The sequence below is a fragment of the Nilaparvata lugens genome, chromosome 2, assembly GCF_014356525.2.
Source record: "Nilaparvata lugens isolate BPH chromosome 2, ASM1435652v1, whole genome shotgun sequence".
Taxonomy (NCBI): Eukaryota; Metazoa; Arthropoda; class Insecta; order Hemiptera; family Delphacidae; genus Nilaparvata; species Nilaparvata lugens.
This window is the reverse complement of record NC_052505.1, coordinates 49,326,557-49,349,403: the sequence shown is the minus strand read 5'-3', so window position 1 is coordinate 49,349,403 and position 22,847 is coordinate 49,326,557. Positions and strand designations below refer to the sequence as shown.

General features: G+C 34.2%; 1 protein-coding gene across 1 annotated transcript in view; it reads left to right on the top strand.

Annotated features, from left to right (window-relative positions):
* The first annotated feature begins 2,278 nt into the window (after positions 1-2,278).
* Positions 2,279-22,847, top strand: part of LOC111049438 (structural maintenance of chromosomes protein 2) — a 60,596-nt gene continuing 40,027 nt past the window's right edge. The window contains exons 1-6 of the mRNA XM_022335513.2: positions 2,279-2,738; positions 4,562-4,711; positions 13,938-14,099; positions 17,782-17,892; positions 19,315-19,452; positions 20,288-20,428. Of these exons, the coding sequence (XP_022191205.2) occupies positions 2,571-2,738; positions 4,562-4,711; positions 13,938-14,099; positions 17,782-17,892; positions 19,315-19,452; positions 20,288-20,428 (870 nt within the window). The 5' untranslated portion in view covers positions 2,279-2,570. The remainder of the gene's footprint in view (positions 2,739-4,561; positions 4,712-13,937; positions 14,100-17,781; positions 17,893-19,314; positions 19,453-20,287; positions 20,429-22,847) is intronic.

The window sequence follows — 22,847 nt, the reverse complement described above, 5'->3', positions numbered from 1 at the left end:
GTATTATTGAGATCTATGGTGTAAGGGTAAGCAAATCTGGATATATTGATTTTCAACTACAATAATCATAAGAATAATTATAATTAATATTGATTAACTACCTACAATAAAATAGAAGAGACATCTCCTAACTATAAACGTATATGCTAAAAATATTTTATATAATATAGACTATTATAATTTATGGAAATGGAAATTTATGTATAGACCTGAGCTATTCAAATATTTTCAACTAGAAACCCCCTGGGTTTAAGAACTCGCTCATGAACTGTTGTATTGATCTCTGAGATCCGCAACTTGTAATGTTACAGAGTTGGTGAGAATATTATTATGGAAACAGCTGAATATAATACCTTTTAGTATGATACAGTAGTAGGTTTCATGCGATCCTATTCCAATAAAAAAACGTACTGTCGCTTCAAAACTGTTGTCCACTTTTAATGTTATTTTTATATCCTGAAAAAGGACGAAGGAGTGAGTCATTTTTGTTGTCTAATAACAAACTTGACCTGTAAAAAGGTTTGAAGAATTCGTGTTCAAAATTTGAAGCTGATGGATCAATTCTGTCCAAAGTTTTTGTCGAACATACAGACAGAAAACGACTTTGGGCTCTATTAAGTTAAAAGTGAGAACTTTGCTAACGCTCGTTCAATTAATTTCAACAAACAATATATTCAATATTATATTGTTATTTTCCTTGCCCTACCTTCTACCATAGATAAGAAAAGTATATGCCCAGCAGGGCTGGATCTAAGGGGGTGCAAAGGGTGCGTTGTACCGGGCGCTGGGTTCTGGGGGGGGGGTCAAATAATGACGTTTTCATATAACCAAAAAATTAACTATTCATCTAGAAAGCTTCAAAGAGCTTGAAATGGAATTAAACTCCAATATAAATTTTGATGGCAATTTTTTCAAAATTAATTAATGATAGTCTAGCTTTCATGCAGCTCAAGCAATGGCAAGACAAATGTTGGCAACTCTTTTTAATTCCATAACCGTGGATCTTAATAATTTCTAATTTCATGGCGGATATCAAGTTAAGAACTACAACAATCTCACTGATATCATCAATTTCAATCAATAACATGCCGTGATTATCATGGTTAAAGCTCTAGATGCGTTCTATGAACGTATTGGAAAATCTCTTCCAAAATACACACCCAATATTGGACATATTTTGCGTTTCCCTGATTTTTCAAATACAATACCGGCAGGAAACCTAGTTGAAATTCGGCAAAGAATCGAACTGAGGCCGATGATTGTGATGGAAGGATTTTATCAGATTAGATTAATTTGTTTCTCAGCTTTTTCAAAAAATAATATAGGTAGTTCAAAAATTTTCAAATCCAATTTACTTATTGTTGCTGAGGATCTGTGAGTCTGTTTGATGGAATTTTAAAAATAAACCTTAAATTATTAATACTATATGGCCCGGTTACACAAGAGCCGGTTAAATTTTAACCGTGATTAATTTCACAAGAAGCAATCAGAGAAGGCCTTTTTTGATCAGTCTTTTTAACTATTCTACGGTACTAACTTACCGTATGCCTTCACTTTGCTCTTTCTCTTCCCTTCCTGACTCACTTTTTCTCTTCCCTATTTCCTAATAATTATAATATCCCATTATTATTTTCTTCTACTATTAAGCATTAAACACTAGGCCTCTGCGCTCAGGTTCCTCGAACCTTGCAGGGACTTCCCGTTTTAATATAGTTATGTATAATCCTATTTAATGGTACCTATTTTTAATTTTTCATTTTATATTGTATTCTACTTTTTTCTTTATAACTGTTTTTTTTTTTCATTTTAATTGAGTTTTTTGGGACAAATAAAGATTTTATTTGAGACGGCTTTTCTGATATTGGTTCTCGTGGAATTAATCACGATTAAATTTTGCATCGGCTATTGTGCAACTGGCACTATGTGTTTTAAGAAGAAAAAGTCACCCCAACCCCTGATTGACATTGCCTCTTATTTTCAAAAAAAAAAATCTTTGTTAAAGTGAAGAAAAATGTTCACTTTTTATTTAAAAAACCGCGCCACTCACCAGTACAAAAACATAGAAGTCGTCTCGCCAGGAGCGCTGTCAATCTTACTTGACTGATATATATTTATAAACATATTTTCTATAATTCAATACTTTGTTAGAAATATTGAATGGAAAGAAAAAAAATATTTCCCCTTTCATTTGTGCATTATCATTTTATCTCACTTTTGCAAATGTAAATAGCTGTCGAATTCCAGAGCTCCACTCTTTTGTTTTAGCGCCAAAATGTTGACTGACAATCCTAACCTCATTTTCTAATTTTCTCAACTGCTTTCTGGATTGTGAAATATTTCTTGCTATGTTTAAAGTTTGTGATTAATTTGAAAATGTGTGTGATATTTTAATAACAAACAGTTATTAGGTTTGTTGTATTTCAACAGCAATGTCAATTATTTACTGTACAATAGATTGTAATCCCAATGAAAACAACTACATTTCAACCCAGTTCTTGTTACAATAACAACTGCTAATCTTGTTACAACGTTAAAAATTATCTTATTTTGAACAATTATTTCTATTCAAAATGCACATTAAAAAGATAATTTTGGATGGCTTCAAGTCTTACGGAAAAAGGACCGAGGTGAAAGATTTTGACCACCAGTTCAATGCAATTACTGGTTTAAATGGAAGTGGAAAATCAAACATATTGGATTCTATTTGCTTTGTCCTCGGAATTACTAATCTTAGCCAGGTAAAGAAGCATTAAGTATCTTTATCGAAAATGATTTATAATATGTAATGTTATATAATTTAGGCCTATCGTCTACACAGTATAAGCTGTAATTTGTACCCTTCCTATTCATAATTACTGCATACGGTAATGTATTACATACTACTACTACTAGTCTAGTCTACAAAACATTTATATTTCTTATAAGGTAAAATATGTAATATATTATTAGTCTCTATATTCAGTTGAATTAAGGTGGCATAGTAAGCTGAGCTATTTACGGCTGCTATGTAGACATCAAAATATGTTTAGCCTAGCCTATAGGTAAATAGATCTTTAATTGCAGGCACTAACAAAACTCATTATTGCTTCAATTGCTTTAACATTAATTTATTCGAAATAAAACCATTAGCAAGTTGAATTAAAATATAATGAAGATTCACAGATCAAAGTGCATTTTCAACTTGTGCCCATTTATCTTTTCTGCCAGTAGCCACTCAGTCTATTAGACCTGGCATTATGATAAGTTAATACTTTTTATGGTCCATTGTATGCTTGTATCACAAACTGTAAATTACTTTGTCTTTAAATTTACTATACTTCAGTAAGTTATTTATTTTTTAATACAACAAAATTTACTTTGTCTTTAAATTTAATGTTAAACTCTGACGAACCAATTGCCGTAATGACTTTAAATACTTTAAAATAATTATAACTCATGTACTTGGCACGCCAATATTATATATAGACCGACCCACAGTAGGTAGGTCTATCTAGAATATATTAGACTTAAGGGCTGATTAAACGTATACGCAATAGCGTACTAATCTATATACAGAGTGTTTACGAACTCCCTACCAATTCTCTAGGGCATTGTTACTGGGTAAGAAACATATTTAAACTGTCCGGAAGTCTTCAGTTACTCACACAGCGGCCATTTTGATTTTTTCACTTATTATTTTTTTCTCTAAATAATGGTTGAACATACGAAATTGAAACTTTATACAATCATTTATAACAACTAAACAAAGCTACAAACAATTATTATAATTTTTCAAAATCATAAAAAAATGGCGGCCATTTAAAATTCTGTTTCTTGAATAATTCGAAAATTGTTGGTTTTACAAAAAATTTACAAGAATAACTTTTTTTTAGTAAATTTAATTACTTATCGATTGGTCCCTGATTTTGTAAGATGGATCAATATTAAATGAGATATGGCAGCTTTAGTGACAGGACACCTCTGGGGGTTAGCTGCAGTGCAAACCAAGGCTAAAGTCTGCCACAACAATGCAACAGTCTCAGTCTGTTTTGCATGTCATTTGTAAACTATTTTAGATTATTTCAAACAATTAATGTTACATAACCCTCTTGGTCTTGGCATAAGTTTAGAATAAGCATATCTCAGTTAATATTGGTCCAATCTTAAAACATCAGGTACCAATCGATAGGTGATTAAATTTACCAAAAAAAAAATTATTTTTTGTGAGTTATTTGAGAAAAACATTTTAAATGGCCGCCATTTTGTTTTATGAATAGGAAAAATTATCATACTTTTTTGTAGCTTTGTATAGTTATTATAAATTATTGTATAAAGTTTCAAATTCGTATGTTTAACCATTATTTAGGAATAAAATAATAAGTGAAAAAATCAAAATGGCCGCTGTGTGAGTAAATGAAGACTTCCGGACAATTTAAATATGATATTTTCATATTTAGATATGTTTCTTACCCAGGAACAATTCCCTAGAGTATTGGTATGGAGTTCGGACCAATTGCCTTTTTACAATGCATTTAAATCTGACCAGATTTTAATACAAATTTAATTTTATGCTCGGTTGTAGGTGAGAGCTGGCTCGTTGCAAGAACTTGTTTATAAGAGTGGACAAGCTGGAATAACCAAAGCTGTTGTTACAGTCGTCTTTGACAATTCGGATAGAAGCAAGAGCCCTCTTGGATATGAAATGTCAAATGAAATTACTATTACTAGACAGGTAAGTGAACAGCACATTTCAAGGATTCTATTGCCAGTACTTAATATCAGATTATTTTATTTCTTGACTCAACTATCCGACTTTACTGGTCGTGGTGGAAGACGAGAAGTATTTATATTTTGATAGTTTTTATAAGTTGCTTTTCTATGAATAACTTTATTGCAATTTTAAAATGTATACACATCATACATTTTCTTGCTGAGAGTGATGCCTGCATGAGCTTCAGGCTTGTGCTATATCTAGGATATTGGCAAATAATAGGTTGTTTGTTCGCCAATCCAGCCTTTCTTTGAAAAACAAGATCATTCTACAAAACAAGATTTTGAAACTATTTTGGGAGTATGGGATCCAATTCTGGGGATGTGCATGTAAATGTAGCATCAATTTCTGATAACTTAAATTAGAAATCAAGTAAGTTATTAAGAAATATGGCCAACTTTCCTTGATACATAAAAAACAATCACTTGCACAGAAATTAAATTTGTGTCCAGTGAGATATTTGATTTGCCATGTGGCACGAATTGAGACTTCATCATCATGTCAATCCTAAGGCAACCGGGGAAGGCAACTACTGTACCACAAAATGAAGTTCTAATCTGAAGGCTTAAGAGGAGGAAGCCTTTTGAAATGGTATAAAATAAAACCAATGTATGGTAATGTCTCCTGCATGCAGATTACATAATATGTTTAGGTGGGCCGTCCACTGGAACCGATTCTGTCCGAACTAGCATCGGCCGAAAACTACCGAAATCGTCCGAACGATCCCCCCCAACAAAGAAAGGAATAGATGCTCGTCCATTGCAACAGCTTCTTCATACGGCCGTCTCCGGCCGATCAATTTTTCGATCCGAATTGAATGTGATTTTCCGGCTCTATCCGGCTGAACTAACTGGCCGAGGAGAGACAACAACTAGTGTTCCTAACCTAAAATTGTTCCACAATCTTGATTGTTTTTGTTTTTTGAAGTTGTTTCTGTTTTATAAAGACGTTTTAATGTTGTCGAGAAATGTTGAAATACTGGCAGCATATTTCACAAAGCTTTATAATTGTGAGGAGCCCACAGAGTTACTCCTAGTCGAAACTAAACAGGGTTTATTGCCCAAACCAGAGCAGGCAGAGCCATCATCTATCAATGAAGTAATGCAAGCAGTAAAGGAGATGAAGAGTTATACGGCATGTGGAAAGGACCAGGTTTTTGCAGAATTATGGAAGAATTGTAGTCAAAATACATTAACAGAGTTGCATAAACATTTTTGAAGCATATGGAATGAAGAAATGCTTCCAGAGCACTGGACAACTGGTATAATTCATCCACTCTTCAAAAAAGGAGAAAGGTCAGATATTACAGGTCCTAATAATTACAGGGGAATCACTCTGTTGGGCTATACGTATAAAATTCTTCTCAGAATAATCTTGAATAGATCAAAAGGTGTATTAGAACCTTAACTAGGGGAATATCAGGGAGGATTCAGGCCTTACAGAAGTTGTACGGACCAGATTCTGGCTTTGAAGTAGATAATTGAGAACTTTAAAATCAATAATAAACAGCTGTTTATAACATTTATTGATTTCAAGAAGGCGTATGATTGCATTCACAGACCAACTTTTTTGAAGATTCTTGTATTAGATATTATTTTGTATTAGTCCGGGTGCAAATGTCATTCCATGGTCATTTTTGGGCAACAGTCGTGGAAGATGTCTCATTTTCTTCGTTAGGTCTAGCATAATAGAAAACCGGTCGAATATCTTGAATGGTTATTGAAATACAAGCGATATAGCGAAACCCTGAAAATTTTGGCGGCCCTCTTGTTTCCGATGTGTTTGCCTGTGATTTCGACTTATCATCATCACGATCCTTATTATGCTAGACCTAACGAAGAAATTGAGACATCTTCCACGGTTGTTACCCAAAAATGACCACGGAGTGCCTTATTCATGACATTTGCGCCCGGACATATGGTCTACATCCAAAGTTGATAAAGATGATAGGATTGACTTTGACAAGTACACAGTCAAAAGTTAAATTCAGAGGAGAGCTTTCTGAACGTTTCCCAATAAAGACTGGACTGAGACAAGGAGATGGGCTTTCCCCACTTCTATTCAATATTGCACTGGACTATATAATAAAAATTTGGCAAGTAAAAAACCCAGTGAGTACCAAGATAGGGGTAGGTCGAGACACAATAAAGTGCTATATACAGGGCCCGGCATAAAAACCTGACGATTTTTGAGGGATGATAACTAAAGTGTTTCGTACAATTAAATTATATAATATATCAAATTAAAGATCAAATTTTGCAATTTATAGTGAATTACATAGATTACTCACAAAGCTCTTTATTTGTAGATTATGTTATCCAAATGATTTCCGTTACTTTCCACACACTCACTTAATCTAATTCTAAAATTTGCCATTGCTCGCTCAATCATCACTTGTGGAATTGCTTCAATTTCTCTTTGAATGACTTACTTTAGTTACTACTGTGAATTATTGGCTGCTCAATAATGGTAATTCTGTTTATTCACAAATCCCGAAAAATGAAAATGTTCCTCGTCACTTGAAAGAATAACGGCATCCTGGTGGAAATTTTTGAGAATGATCTCGCGAGCGGCTTTGCAATGTGCCCAATAATTTGCATTAAGTTGTTACACTAACAATACTAACATTATCTTATACAGATGGAATTTTAGGTCGGAATGAAGAATTTGTCGTACACTTCGATTAGAAATGGCTAGCGCAACAGTATGTTGCATCTGAACGTCGTGGAGACCGTGTAAAAGTTACTCAGGCGTTTTTTCACGGTTCGTTTCCGTCCTGTTGGTTTCGTTTTTAAAGCGGACAACGTGTTCCTGGAATTCTTCACCCACAATAAGATCGTATTCCTACTGGGAACAGGCGCGTGTCGATTTAAATTATTGAAATGACTGCGACATGAACGCTGTGTTCAAATAACTGAGTCATTATTTTTAAAATAAGCTTCAATCAAAATCGCTTGATGTTCACTTGATCACGACCTATTGGCTACTGTAATGGCAAGAATAGACCTGTCGATGTACAACATTACCGCCTTTTCAATGACAGTGGTTCAAACATAACAATTACTACAAAATCGTCAGATTAATATGCCGGTCCCTGTACTAGGATTTTCAGATGATCTGGCCGTATTGTCGGTGAATATGAGAGAAGTTGGATTACAGATTGAGAATCTTGAACGAATTTCACAGAAGATTGGTTTGAATATATCATATGAGAAAACAGAAAATTATGGCAATAGATCCTCTCTGTGTGAACAAGATCAAAATCAATAATAAAGAATTAAAAGTGGTTGATCATTTCAAGTACTTGGAAGAAATTATTCACTGCAGATTGAAAGAGAACCGAACATGGCAGAACCGAATAATGAAAATGAAAAGAGCCCAACATTTGACTTTGAAAATTTACAATAAAAAATGTCTCTCTATAAAATCAAAAATTCGCCACTATAATAGTGTAGTCCGTCCAGAAGCGCTTTATGCGTGTGAAACTCTCTTTCAAATCAGAAATGACAACAAGACAGATCAGGTGAGCAAAACAGAGAGACGGTCCATAAGAACCATCATAAATAAAAGTTATCAAAAGAATGGAGTCTGGAGAATTGCAACCAATGAGACAGTCTATAAGAAAGTAGAGCCCATCCTTAGTATAATGAAAAACAAAGAATTTATCATTTTTCCATGTTCTGCGAATGCCTGAGAATCGAGTTCTGAAACAGCTTGTAATGCGTAATTTAAAAGAGATAGTGTTCTCTAATTTATCAATCGAGGAAAAAATATCGATTAAGGAAAGTGGTAGGCCTACACCGACAATTGATATACATCAGACTTCTACATCGAAATTCAGGACATACAAGAGAGATTTCAAAGACCAACAATATGAAAAGACATCTTGGCTGTGTGGTTGTGAAGAAACTAACAAACTTTATTGTTTTCTGTGCTTGTTGTTTGCTCGCGAAAAAGGCGATCCAGCATGGATTAAGAACGGTGTGTGTGATTTAGCTCATTTGACTCAAAAAATTAAAAAGCATGAAAACTCACATGCGCATATTAGTGCTTCATTGGATTTCAATTTACTTGGTAAAATTGATGTTCGTCAACAGCTTGATAGTACTTATCGTTTGAGCATCAGAAAACATAATGAGCAAGTAACCAAAAATAGGTATGTGCTTTCCAAACTTATAGACTGCATTAAATTTTGTGGTGCATTTGAGTTAGCTCTTAGGGGTCATCGAGAGGACGACAATGCTTTAAATCCGGGAATTTTCAAAGGCCTTGTGAATTTTACTGCAGAGCTTGATTCGGCTTTGAAAGAACATTTAAATAGTGCTACAGTTTTCAAAGGCACCTCCAAAGACATTCAAAATGAATTGCTGGACTGCATGCTTTCTGTGAGCCAAGAAAATATCAAACAGGAGATTAAAAATGCTCAATATGTTTCTCTGATAGCAGATGAGACAACTGACATTTCGTCTGCATTTCAGTTAGTTTTAGTTTTCCGGTATATTTTATCAAATGGTCAACCAGTAGAGAGATTTTGGAAGTTCGATAATCCTGAGGGTCATGATTCACAATCGATTGCAAAATGTATTTTTTCAAGTTTGGATACTGTCATAACAATTCCAGAAAAACTCATTTCTCAAAGTTATGATGGTGCGAATGTGATGAGTGGACAACATGCTGGTGTGCAGACAATTGTGCAACAAACCTATAAGCATGCTTTTTTTGTGCATTGCTATGCATATCAACTCAATTTAATTGTAGCACAAGCAGCGAGTCAAAATCAAGATGTAAGAATTTTTTCTCAGATTTGAGTGATATTACTAATTTTTTTCAAATTCTCCTCAAAGAATAGATGTTTTAGACAGAGTAGTCGGCAAACGTGTACCTAGGGCGTCAGCAACAAGGTGGAATTTTAAAAGTAGAACTGTGAATACAGTTTTTGAATATAGAGAAGAGCTAATCGAGTGTATGGAGGAGATTCAATCCACATCAAAACAACCTTCTAGTATTATAAAAGCAGGTGCTATTGCTCGTCTTCTCAAAGATAATATATTCATTTTTTGGCTCTCGGTTTTTCACAGGCTAATGCCTCATGTTGACATTTTATATAATCAGCTGCAAACAGTTAAGACAGATGCTATGAAAATCAAATCAAATGTTGAACATTTTATCAAAGCTGTTGAAGAGGAAAGAACTAAAATGAATGATTTGATGGAGATGGTAGCAGACTGTGCAGGAAGTGTGCCCAAACGTTCAAGGCGCGAAGAGGACACCTACCTCAGTAGAACAGTGGCTGCCAAGGAAACCTGTGACATCATCACCACTCAAATCAAAACCCGGTTCTCATTCACAACATTCTATTCAGCAATCTGTTTATTGGACTCACAAAAATTTGAACATTTCAATAAGGATTTCCCAGATACCTTGCTTGAAGATACTGTTAAGGTTTACTCATTTCTTGAGAAAAATCGCCTAAAAACAGAACTTGAAATAATTTTTAGAAGAGTAGACTTCAGAAATTTGCTTGGTGCTGTCAGTTTGCTACAATTTTTCATTGAAAATAACTTAACTTCGTCATTTTCCGAAACCTATAAACTTTTGTTGATAATTTCAACCATCCCAATGACAACAGCTGAAGCTGAGAGGTGTTTTTCTACACTAAAACGAATCAAGACGTTTTTGCGCTCCACAATGAACCAGGTCAGGCTATCAGCATTAGCAATGCTGACTATTGAGAAGGAAATGATAGCAAATATCATTAACTTCAATGAGAAGGTGATCGATGTTTTCGCAGCAAGGAAGGAGAGGAGGATGGATTTTATTTTCAAAAAATGCTCTGTAAATGCCAACTAGAAGGAGGGTGAGTGTTAACAAAGTCTCTAAAAGCATGTTAATCCTTATTTCTTTGATTGGAAATTATCTTACATCGAGGAAAAATTATTGCTGTTTTCTGTATAATTTATGATTTGTACATGAATTATTCAATGGGAGTATGGGAGTACATCTTCTAGGTTGAGAATCCTGAGTATATCTAAATACTTATTATTATTAAACGAAAATCCAAATTATTATATAGGTACTTAATATAATACAACCCATTAGAATATTTTGTTACCTACGTAATAATATGATAGGCCTAGTACTATGTAAAAAATTACATTCTACTACGTGAAACGAACAAAATTCACTTGAAACATGGGGTTTAACAAATTATTAAAGATCTAGATCTTGTTGCTCATGTTAAATGTGAACCCCCCATTAGTATTTGCACGAGCCGCCACTGAATGTGCCCAATAATTTGCATTAAGTTGTTACACTAACAATACTAACATTTTCTTATACAGATGGAATTTTAGGTCGTAATGAAGAATTTGTCGTACACTTCGATTAGAAATGGCTAGCGCAACAGTATGTTGCATCTGAACGTCGTGGAGACCGTGTAAAAGTTACTCAGGCGTTTTTTCACGGTTCGTTTCCGTCCTGTTGGTTTCGTTTTTAAAGCGGACAACGTGTTCCTGGAATTCTTCACCCACAATAAGATCGTATTCCTACTGGGAACAGGCGCGTGTCGATTTAAATTATTGAAATGACTGCGACATGAACGCTGTGTTCAAATAACTGAGTCATTATTTTTAAAATAAGCTTCAATCAAAATCGCTTGATGTTCACTTGATCACGACCTATTGGCTACTGTAATGGCAAGAATAGACCTGTCGATGTACAACATTACCGCCTTTTCAATGACAGTGGTTCAAACATAACAATTACTACAAAATCGTCAGATTAATATGCCGGTCCCTGTACTAGGATTTTCAGATGATCTGGCCGTATTGTCGGTGAATATGAGAGAAGTTGGATTACAGATTGAGAATCTTGAACGAATTTCACAGAAGATTGGTTTGAATATATCATATGAGAAAACAGAAAATTATGGCAATAGATCCTCTCTGTGTGAACAAGATCAAAATCAATAATAAAGAATTAAAAGTGGTTGATCATTTCAAGTACTTGGAAGAAATTATTCACTGCAGATTGAAAGAGAACCGAACATGGCAGAACCGAATAATGAAAATGAAAAGAGCCCAACATTTGACTTTGAAAATTTACAATAAAAAATGTCTCTCTATAAAATCAAAAATTCGCCACTATAATAGTGTAGTCCGTCCAGAAGCGCTTTATGCGTGTGAAACTCTCTTTCAAATCAGAAATGACAACAAGACAGATCAGGTGAGCAAAACAGAGAGACGGTCCATAAGAACCATCATAAATAAAAGTTATCAAAAGAATGGAGTCTGGAGAATTGCAACCAATGAGACAGTCTATAAGAAAGTAGAGCCCATCCTTAGTATAATGAAAAACAAAGAATTTATCATTTTTCCATGTTCTGCGAATGCCTGAGAATCGAGTTCTGAAACAGCTTGTAATGCGTAATTTAAAAGAGAGAAAATGTGGCAAGTATGTTGATGAATAGGATCTTCAAGAAATAGGCTTGGAAGTTGAGGATGCCATTGATAAAGTGAAAATAAATCATTTACTTAAAACGCACATATTCAATTTGCCAAAAATGCACAGGGAGATTGTGATCACTGATGCAGAAAGACGACAACGATCCGAGAGAATGAAGAAATATTGGGCTGATCGAAATGCCAGACAGCTTCAGAACCAAGGACGATTTTAATTGATTGACCAAAGTGACAAAATGTTAATTTGTTAATAACATTTATTTACCTACCGTAACATTTATTAACAAAATGTTAATAACTTAATCCTTATAGATTCTATTAGATTGAACATAACTTATCATACACATGATGAACATATGTGTTTGTCAAGTTCCGTTCAATCAAATAGAATCTGTGAGGATTAAGTTATTAACATTTTGTTAATAAAGAGAGAAAAATGAGAATAACAAAGAGAAAAACTGAATTCAAGAGGTAAAATGTAGAAAATTCTACTGATGTAGAATTAGAAAGTAGAAATAATTGCGTTATAATTGATAATTTATTAGAAGGTACTTTCAAGTAGCATAATCTCATCGAAATCCATTCGATGGATGAAATTTGACAGATTTCGTACGTAAACACACAAAAAAGAATCACTTTCCCCACTTCACTTTCTGGCAACCAGTCAACTACTGAACTGACGAAAACGGTTCCAATGGACGACAGTATTCGGCCGAGTTGACGGCCAGCAGATTCGACCGATCCAATGGCCGAACGGATCGGTTAAATACTGTTCCAGTGGACGGTTACCCTTACTGTTCCCATAACCTTAGAACTAGGGTGGGTCATGAGAAATGGATGGTTTTGAAACGCGCAGTAATTGGCGGCTGGTGGAGGGGGAAACGCACCGTCAACTCCCCACAACCTACCATTTAGTCGCTATTATACCGCAGTGTTCGAAAGATCATCGCGTGTTTGTATGCACACAAATGGGACACATTTATAGAAAGTGGTGAATCAGTATTAAAAACTCAATTCAACTTCCAAAGCCCAATAACGACAGTTCTGTTTATTTAAAATCCTATTCAGATGAAACACTCATTAACCCCGTCAATTCTTCATTCTCTTCGAAAATGTGTAACATTTCATCAGAGAACGTACGACATTGTTAACAGTCCACTGGCTTAACTTTTAGTTACTGATTCACCACTTTTTATAAATGTGTCATATGCTAGTAACACGTAATGATCTTTCGACCACAGCGGCATAAAAGAGACTAAATGGCAGGTTGTGGGGAGTCGAGTGGACTCGACGGTGCGTTTCCCCCTCCATCAGCCGCCAAGTACTGCGCGATTCAAAACCGTTTGTGTTTTTTATAATTGAGCATTGGATGATTTTTTATTGCGGATGATGCAAATACAGTATAAGCATTTTGCGTGGGAAATGAAAAGTTGAAGGGTAATTTTAAGAGAGCGTCAAACATCGATGCCTTTTGTCGAAATTCGAACCCGCGAACAGGTAGCGCTAGCAGGCTGAAGGGTGCAACGCCATAGTCATCAAGGCTATCCTGGCTGACCACTGAATATTGATCGTGCCCAAAACGAGATTCACATTCGGAATGTTGATTACACATTAAATACTAGAAATAATTTGAAATCATAAAATTATTCAGCTCCAAACATATAGTACTGGTAAAATAGTTTTGATTTCTTTGATTATAATGTTTTGTTTTTTTATCGAATATGCAGGTTGTAGTTGGTGGTAAAAACAGGTATTTCATCAATGGATCGGCTGTGCAGAACAAACGAGTCAACGACTTGTTCAATTCAGTTCAGTTGAATGTCAACAACCCTCACTTTCTTATAATGCAGGGCAGAATCACCAAAGTACTCAACATGAAACCACCAGAAGTAAGTAACTTTCGTTCCCATGATATTTATCATTTCTGTAATTGATAAAACAAACAGTACCGCAGACCGCCTGAATAAAAAGCCCCATTGATTCCTCATTTTTCTGGAACAATACCATTTAATATTGATTTTATATAGTTCGATTCAATATGTCTGAAGAATTACATCTTCATACAGTATGAAACAGCTACATTCCGTGACTAAGAGATACTAAATACTGTAAATAAGTCAAATTTATAATTCATATCGGAATAAATTAATGAATATGTGAGCTATTATTATTATAATTTATTAGAAGGTACTTTCAAGTAGCATAATCTCATCGAAATCCATTCGATGGATGAAATTTGACAGACTTCGTACGTAAACACACAAAGAAGAATCACTTTCCCCACTAACTAGCTTGCCACTTCACTTTCTGGCAACCAGTCAACTACTGAACTGACGAAAACGGTTCCAATGGACGACAGTATTCGGCCGAGTTGACGGCCAGCAGATTCGACCGATCCAATGGCCGAACGGATCGGTTAAATACTGTTCCAGTGGACGGTTACCCTTACTGTTCCCATAACCTTAGAACTAGGGTGGGTCATGAGAAATGGATGGTTTTGAAACGCGCAGTAATTGGCGGCTGGTGGAGGGGGAAACGCACCGTCAAGTTCACTCGACTCCCCACAACCTACCATTTAGTCGCTATTATACCGCAGTGTTCGAAAGATCATCGCGTGTTTGTATGCACACAAATGGGACACATTTATAGAAAGTGGTGAATCAGTATTAAAAACTCAATTCAACTTCCAAAGCCCAATAACGACAGTTCTGTTTATTTAAAATCCTATTCAGATGAAACACTCATTAACCCCGTCAATTCTTCATTCTCTTCGAAAATGTGTAACATTTCATCAGAGAACGTACGACATTGTTAACAGTCCACTGGCTTAACTTTTAGTTACTGATTCACCACTTTTTATAAATGTGTCATATGCTAGTAACACGTAATGATCTTTCGACCACAGCGGCATAAAAGAGACTAAATGGCAGGTTGTGGGGAGTCGAGTGGACTCGACGGTGCGTTTCCCCCTCCATCAGCCGCCAAGTACTGCGCGATTCAAAACCGTTTGTGTTTTTTATAATTGAGCATTGGATGATTTTTTATTGCGGATGATGCAAATACAGTATAAGCATTTTGCGTGGGAAATGAAAAGTTGAAGGGTAATTTTAAGAGAGCGTCAAACATCGATGCCTTTTGTCGAAATTCGAACCCGCGAACAGGTAGCGCTAGCAGGCTGAAGGGTGCAACGCCATAGTCATCAAGGCTATCCTGGCTGACCACTGAATATTGATCGTGCCCAAAACGAGATTCACATTCGGAATGTTGATTACACATTAAATACTAGAAATAATTTGAAATCATAAAATTATTCAGCTCCAAACATATAGTACTGGTAAAATAGTTTTGATTTCTTTGATTATAATGTTTTGTTTTTTTATCGAATATGCAGGTTGTAGTTGGTGGTAAAAACAGGTATTTCATCAATGGATCGGCTGTGCAGAACAAACGAGTCAACGACTTGTTCAATTCAGTTCAGTTGAATGTCAACAACCCTCACTTTCTTATAATGCAGGGCAGAATCACCAAAGTACTCAACATGAAACCACCAGAAGTAAGTAACTTTCGTTCCCATGATATGTATCATTTCTGTAATTGATAAAACAAACAGTACCGCAGACCGCCTGAATAAAAAGCCCCATTGATTCCTCATTTTTCTGGAACAATACCATTTAATATTGATTTTATATAGTTCGATTCAATATGTCTGAAGAATTACATCTTCATACAGTATGAAACAGCTACATTCCGTGACTAAGAGATACTAAATACTGTAAATAAGTCAAATTTATAATTCATATCGGAATAAATTAATGAATATGTGAGCTATTATTATTATTTGTATTATTATTTCAAGTAATGAAAAATGACAAATTACAGAACACCAATCAAGGCATAATATCTCTTGTCAAATAGTTTCAAACAATAAGAAAAAGATGGATATACTTCAAGATAGTCATAAAATAGGACTGTAGTGATTTTCAAACCCAGTTCAAACAAGCTCGATGAAGACATTTGAGCATAATAAAGCACGATAATATTGTCTAAAAATATCACGAATTTATTGAAAGGTTACAAACATGTTTCAACACCTTTGGTGTCATCTTCAGTGTTTGAATTTGAATTTCAGTTCAACATTTGATCATTGTCAAATAAAGAACATTTTACACTGGAACCTAATATTTCCATGGCGGCAATATTACTAGTATCGATAATTAGATTGTACGCGTGTAAAGCGTATCCAGTTTGACCATTTTCAAATGTCTTGATCGAACTTGGTGAAACCGAACATCAATCTTTCAGCCACTGGGCTGGATAACTAGCTCATGGTATTAGAGGACCATCTTATTGTACTGATTCTGATAGAGGAACTTGTAGTTGGTAGAACTGGTCTCAAGCAGGTATCGTGAGCACGTGTCTTATCCAATGTGAGTGATATTCATAAGATATTAAGGAATTATTGCTGGACCAATAACTCCCTCAATATTTAACATTCAGATGATCTTAAATCCAATTTTTCAGATTCTATCCATGGTAGAAGAAGCTGCTGGCACGAAAATGTACGAGAACAAAAAACAAGCAGCTGAAAAAATAATCGAAAAGAAAGATGCTAAATTAAATGATATGTATCATTTCTGTAATTGATAAAACAAACAGTACCGCAGACAGCCTGAATAAAAAGCCCCATTGATTCCTCATTTTTCTGGAACAATACCATTTAATATTGATTTTATATAGTTCGATTCAATATGTCTGAAGAATTACATCTTCATACAGTATGAAACAGCTACATTCCGTGACTAAGAGATACTAAATACTGTAAATAAGTCAAATTTATAATTCATATCGGAATAAATTAATGAATATGTGAGCTATTATTATTATTATTTGTATTATTATTTCAAGTAATGAAAAATGACAAATTACAGAACACCAATCAAGGCATAATATCTCTTGTCAAATAGTTTCAAACAATAAGAAAAAGATGGATATACTTCAAGATAGTCATAAAATAGGACTGTAGTGATTTTCAAACCCAGTTCAAACAAGCTCGATGAAGACATTTGAGCATAATAAAGCACGATAATATTGTCTAAAAATATCACGAATTTATTGAAAGGTTACAAACATGTTTCAACACCCAAAGGTGTCATCTTCAGTGTTTGAATTCGAATTTCAGTTCAACATTTGATCATTGTCAAATAAATAACATTTCACACTGGATCCTAATATTTCCATGGCGGCAATATTACTAGTATCGATAATTAGATTGTACGCGTGTAAAGCGTATCCAGTTTGACCATTTTCAAATGTCTTGATCGAACTTGGTGAAACCGAACATCAATCTTTCAGCCACTGGGCTGGATAACTAGCTCATGGTATTAGAGGACCATCTTATTGTACTGATTCTGATAGAGGAACTTGTAGTTGGTAGAACTGGTCTCAAGCAGGTATCGTGAGCACGTGTCTTATCCAATGTGAGTGATATTCATAAGATATTAAGGAATTATTGCTGGACCAATAACTCCCTCAATATTTAACATTCAGATGATCTTAAATCCAATTTTTCAGATTCTATCCATGGTAGAAGAAGCTGCTGGCACGAAAATGTACGAGAACAAAAAACAAGCAGCTGAAAAAATAATCGAAAAGAAAGATGCTAAATTAAATGAAATGAATAAGGTAAGAGGCAAACCGGAGACAGAGCTATGAAGTACTAGTGATCCACCGGGCTAGATAACTAGCTCATGATATTAAAGGACCATGTTGTACTGATTTTGGAATCCGCAACTTGTAATTATACAGGATTGGTAAAAATTATGGAAACAGCTTGATTTTACAAGGGTAATTTGACGATAAGTTTGATTGGGAATCCTATTCAAATAAAAAAAAAACTACTGTTATGTCGCTTCAAAATTTCGTCATTTTTGAATCAATGACTTCATTTTTCTTATGGGAATTTATTTATTTGATAGATACCTTATTTCAATATAGAATTTCCACTCACATATTCAACACTTTGAACAGAAAAAATTGATCTGTCAGATTTTTAATGTACTCAATTTAATTTTTTATGATTTATTGGTATTTTTAAATGTGAATAAGCACTCTGAAACGGGTTGACATATCGATGTGTGGTATTCACCATTCATTTTCTCTTGAAATTCCCTATGGAAGTCATGTTTCATATGACCACTTCCCCATTTGAAAAAAATAAGTTGAATTCAATTTAGTAGAAAATTTTGTAGAGAATTTATCAAGCTTCATTTCTGAATAGTTAGTCATGTCGGGTGAACGCATTTATCTCAAGATATGAGCGTGTAAGCAAAACATTGAAAAATGCAACTTTTAAACCCCTCATCCCTTTAGCACAAGGGGTAGGGATGGGGACTTTTGATATGTTCACCCCCTTACTGGTCCCAACAAAGCTGCAAAGTCAAAAATTGTGTTCAAAACATTGTCTCCAAATTCCTTTGTCAATTGGTCTATTTTTGCATAACTGAAGATATCACACTCAACACTGAAGCTGCTGCAACAGTCGTGGGGATGTGCGTAAACTTGTGAAATTATACATCAAATTGAAGAGAATTTGATGCTCTAAAAGCTCATAATCAGCATGGATTTTTCCCATCGATATTTAAAAAGTTATAAGAGCAAAAATAGCAAAAAAATCAAGGAAAATGTTTTTTTTTTCTAAAATGTCACATCTTATAAAGCGGATATCTCGAAAAGTGAGAGAGATATAGAAAAAGTGTTAGATCAATATTGTAGGAAATTATGTAAGCTTTAATATCTTATAGAATAGTCATGACTGTAAAATGCATAATTTTCGAGTTATATGCGAGAAACCAAAAAATGGTACCTTTGAACCACCCCCACCCCCTTGGCACAGAGGGTGGGGGGGGACTTTTGATATGTTTACCTGCTCACTACCCTAACAGAACTGCGGGGTCAAAAATTGTCTTCCAAACTTTTCCCTCTATAACACTTTGTTGACTGGGTTAATGAAGATCTATCAATAAATTGCTATTAATTATTTTGCTGCAACATTCAATTATCAGGCAGTAATTTGTGATTATTAACTTTAAATTTATTGTTTTTTAGATTATTAATGAAGAAATATCTCCCAAACTGAAGAAATTGCGAGATGAACAAGGAAAGTACTTGGAATTGCAGAAGGTTCAGCGTGAATTGGAACATTTGAAGAAGATCTATATTGCTTGGCAATACCTGTGCTGTGAGGTAGGCCTACTATTCAATAACAACTTATTAAATTTTGTTTACAATAACATAGAGTCGAACAGTAGAATCATGGACATTGACATATTTTCATTGTCTAACAAAGACATTTTTTTTCATAGTAAATTTTTAAAAGAATCTTCGTTGATCAGGATTACTTTTTTTTAGAAAATTATCTGATGTACGTGAATACATTGCTATAGTGAGGTCCACGTTATAATGGCAGTGGAGAAAGGTGGGAGAACAGCATTCCTGATTCCTCCTTCTGTAGATATAGCTGATACCAGTACCTATATCTGATGAAATATTCACTGATCATTCTTGTTAAAAATGATCAATTATATTGTATTCGTCCAGTAAATATTTGACTTTTTAATGATTCAATATTGAATTTTCTCAACTGATATTGAATATTTTGTTAATTGATTATATTTCTTCTATATTGTTGAAAAACGATCTGGAAACGTTGCGGAGGTAGAAGAGGATAGCGGTTTCTGCTTTGTTTAATGATATATAAGTTTAGCAACATCAATAATTTTAATCAAATTCTGTTATTATAACGTGGACCTCACTTTACATTGTCATGTTCATCTACTTCATACTGACCTTACTTGAGTTGTTATAATGGCAACTATAGCATACCGTGCTTATTGATAATTTTATTCAGGTTTATCATGTATGCTTATATGGTACACTAAATTTAAGCACCATTCAACCGTTGTATTATCAATTTCATATAAATATTATGTTGTGTTTGACAATCAAAAGTTTCATGAATTACATATTGTTGATGTCCTGGCAAAAGTTAACTGATATATATTTTTTTCTTTTATTTCAGGAAACGGCATTGAAAGCTCAAGAGGAACTACTTAAGACGAAAAAGTCAATACAACAGAAAAAAGAGAGAATCGCAAGCAGCAAAGATGATGTGAAGGAAATTGAAGCGAAAATTTCCGAACTTCAAAAAGTACGAGATTTGGTGAGTCTAATATCTTGTCTAAATCAAATAAGTTTATTCGCTTTCTAATCATAAATAACAAAACATATTTTCAATTTCTTTCCATATTCATCTATCGAAATTAATAATATACAATACGAATTAATAATATAGGTTCAATACATGACGAGACAAATTACTACTCCTCAAACCTGCACCAGCCAGGTCCCTGGACATTAACATTATTATTACTACTACCCAGAAACGGCTGAATTGATTTATATTGAACTTTCAGGACATGAAGTTGGCAACATCCTATTATATTAAGCGAGCAATTTCTGTATATCTGTTTATATTTTTATATCTGGCTATTTATGTTCAACGGATCTCGAAAACGGCTCTAACGATATTCACGATATTTGGAACATAGTAGGTTTATGATATGAAAATTTGATTGCACTAGGTCTCATCCCTGGGAAAACTCGCTGAATGACATGAAAAGAATAATTCATCCTTGGAAAAACAGATGATAATTTCGTCGTCTGACGATAACAGAAAATGCGTAGGCCTGTGTGGGAGATCAGCTGTGTAATCAATTAGCTCACCTTATCTCGCGAGAAATCTAGAAATTTTAATAATAATTATTGACTCGATTAGAATAATCTGATTTGTTCACATGAGATGGTATATTATAATATTCAAAGTTGATAATTATTTTACAGTTCTAAGTGATTAGTGAGTGTTATTTAATTTGGTTTGTAAATAATCTAAATTTGAACTTTTTTGTTTTTGAATGTTTGGGCTGAAAATTGAACCTGAATTCAAGTGTATGGAACATAACTTACTTTCTGGACTATTTATAGTGTATAAATCAAAATTCGGGGAAAAAACAGTTTTAGGCTGTGCCTGTTAGTCCTTCCCCAATCATTCAAAGAATTATGTTCTGTTTATCAATAGTTTATAAATAACGAGCGAAGCTCGGTGCCCCGATATTTACAATGTTATCTGAGTAGTTGTACTAACATATTATTCTGTAAGGATAACCGCAAATTTACTCAGTTAGCGATGGCGATGCCGCTTGAGAATTATGCTGCTAGCAACATGCTGTGGTTAGATTTTTAGTTGTGGGATGTGAGAAGGGTGTTAGGGCTCACAAAAGAAAGCTTAAGGCTGTGCAAAGGCTAAAAATAAACTTTCTACTCGTGATAATTTTTCAAAGTTTTTCGATTTGTATATTATTAGGCTATCAAAATGAAAAAGTTTTCTCAGGAAATCATTTTTTTCGATCATTACTTTTTGAGATATGAGCGCCTAAAGTTTAAATTTTTGGGACAGAACATTCCAAATTCGGTAAGAGATAAATTCATGAGATTTAGAGGATATCTTCATGGTATTGTTGATCTAGTAAAACAAAAATTTTCTGAAAATATTCATTTTTAAGATAGTTATTCAATTTACTATAAATATACCAAAAACAACTTTTTGTTGAGTTGTTTTTGGTAAATTGAATAACTTTTTCAAAAATTGATATTTTCAGAAAATTTTTGTTTTACTAGATCAACAATACCATGAAGAATCCTCCTATCATCTAAATCTCATAGATTTATCTCTCACCAAATTTGAAATGTTCTGTTCCAAAAATTCAAACTTCAGGCGCTAATATCTCAAAAAGTAATGATAGGAAAAAAATGCTTTCCTGAGAAAACTTTTTCATTTCGATAGCCTAATAATATACAAAACGAAAAACTTTGAAAAATATCACGAGTAGAAAGTTTATGTTTAGCCTTTGCACACCCTTAAAGTGTTTTCTTGTTTACATATGAATAGAACAGTTGAAAAGTGGCCGTTGAAAATTTCCAATGTAATATTAGCTGCAGGCTGAAGACTGCTTCATGATCTTCATGAAGACTGCTTCATCTTGCTTCATGATAACGCCTTGTCAAGACGAATGAAAAATGTTAGATACTAGAGTGGGATATTCTTCCATATCCCTCCTACAGCCCCGTCCACGAACCATCATACTTCCATCTTTTTTGCACCACTTGGGTCCGTATGCAGGTCCTTGGTGTAAACGGAGAAATGTCAGCTGTTTATTTAAACCCCGAATGAAACACATTATGATGAATGCAACCATATCTACAAATAAATGTCCCTTAGATTTAAGTGTAAATGGTGCTTATTACCTTTAGAGAGTGTATAAACTGAAACACTTTCAATCTAACGAAGAAGCCTAAATTCATGCAAACGTGCTTGATCAACCTAAGAATTTTTCGTTATTGATATTTACAAATTAATAAAAACAAGAGATTAGTGTTGTTTAGGACTTTGTAAATAATCTAAATTTGAACTTTTTTGTTTTTGAATGTTTGGGCTGAAAATTGAACCTGAATTCAAGTGTATGGAACATAACTTACTTTCTGGACTATTTATAGTGTATAAATCAAAATTCGGGAAAAAAAAA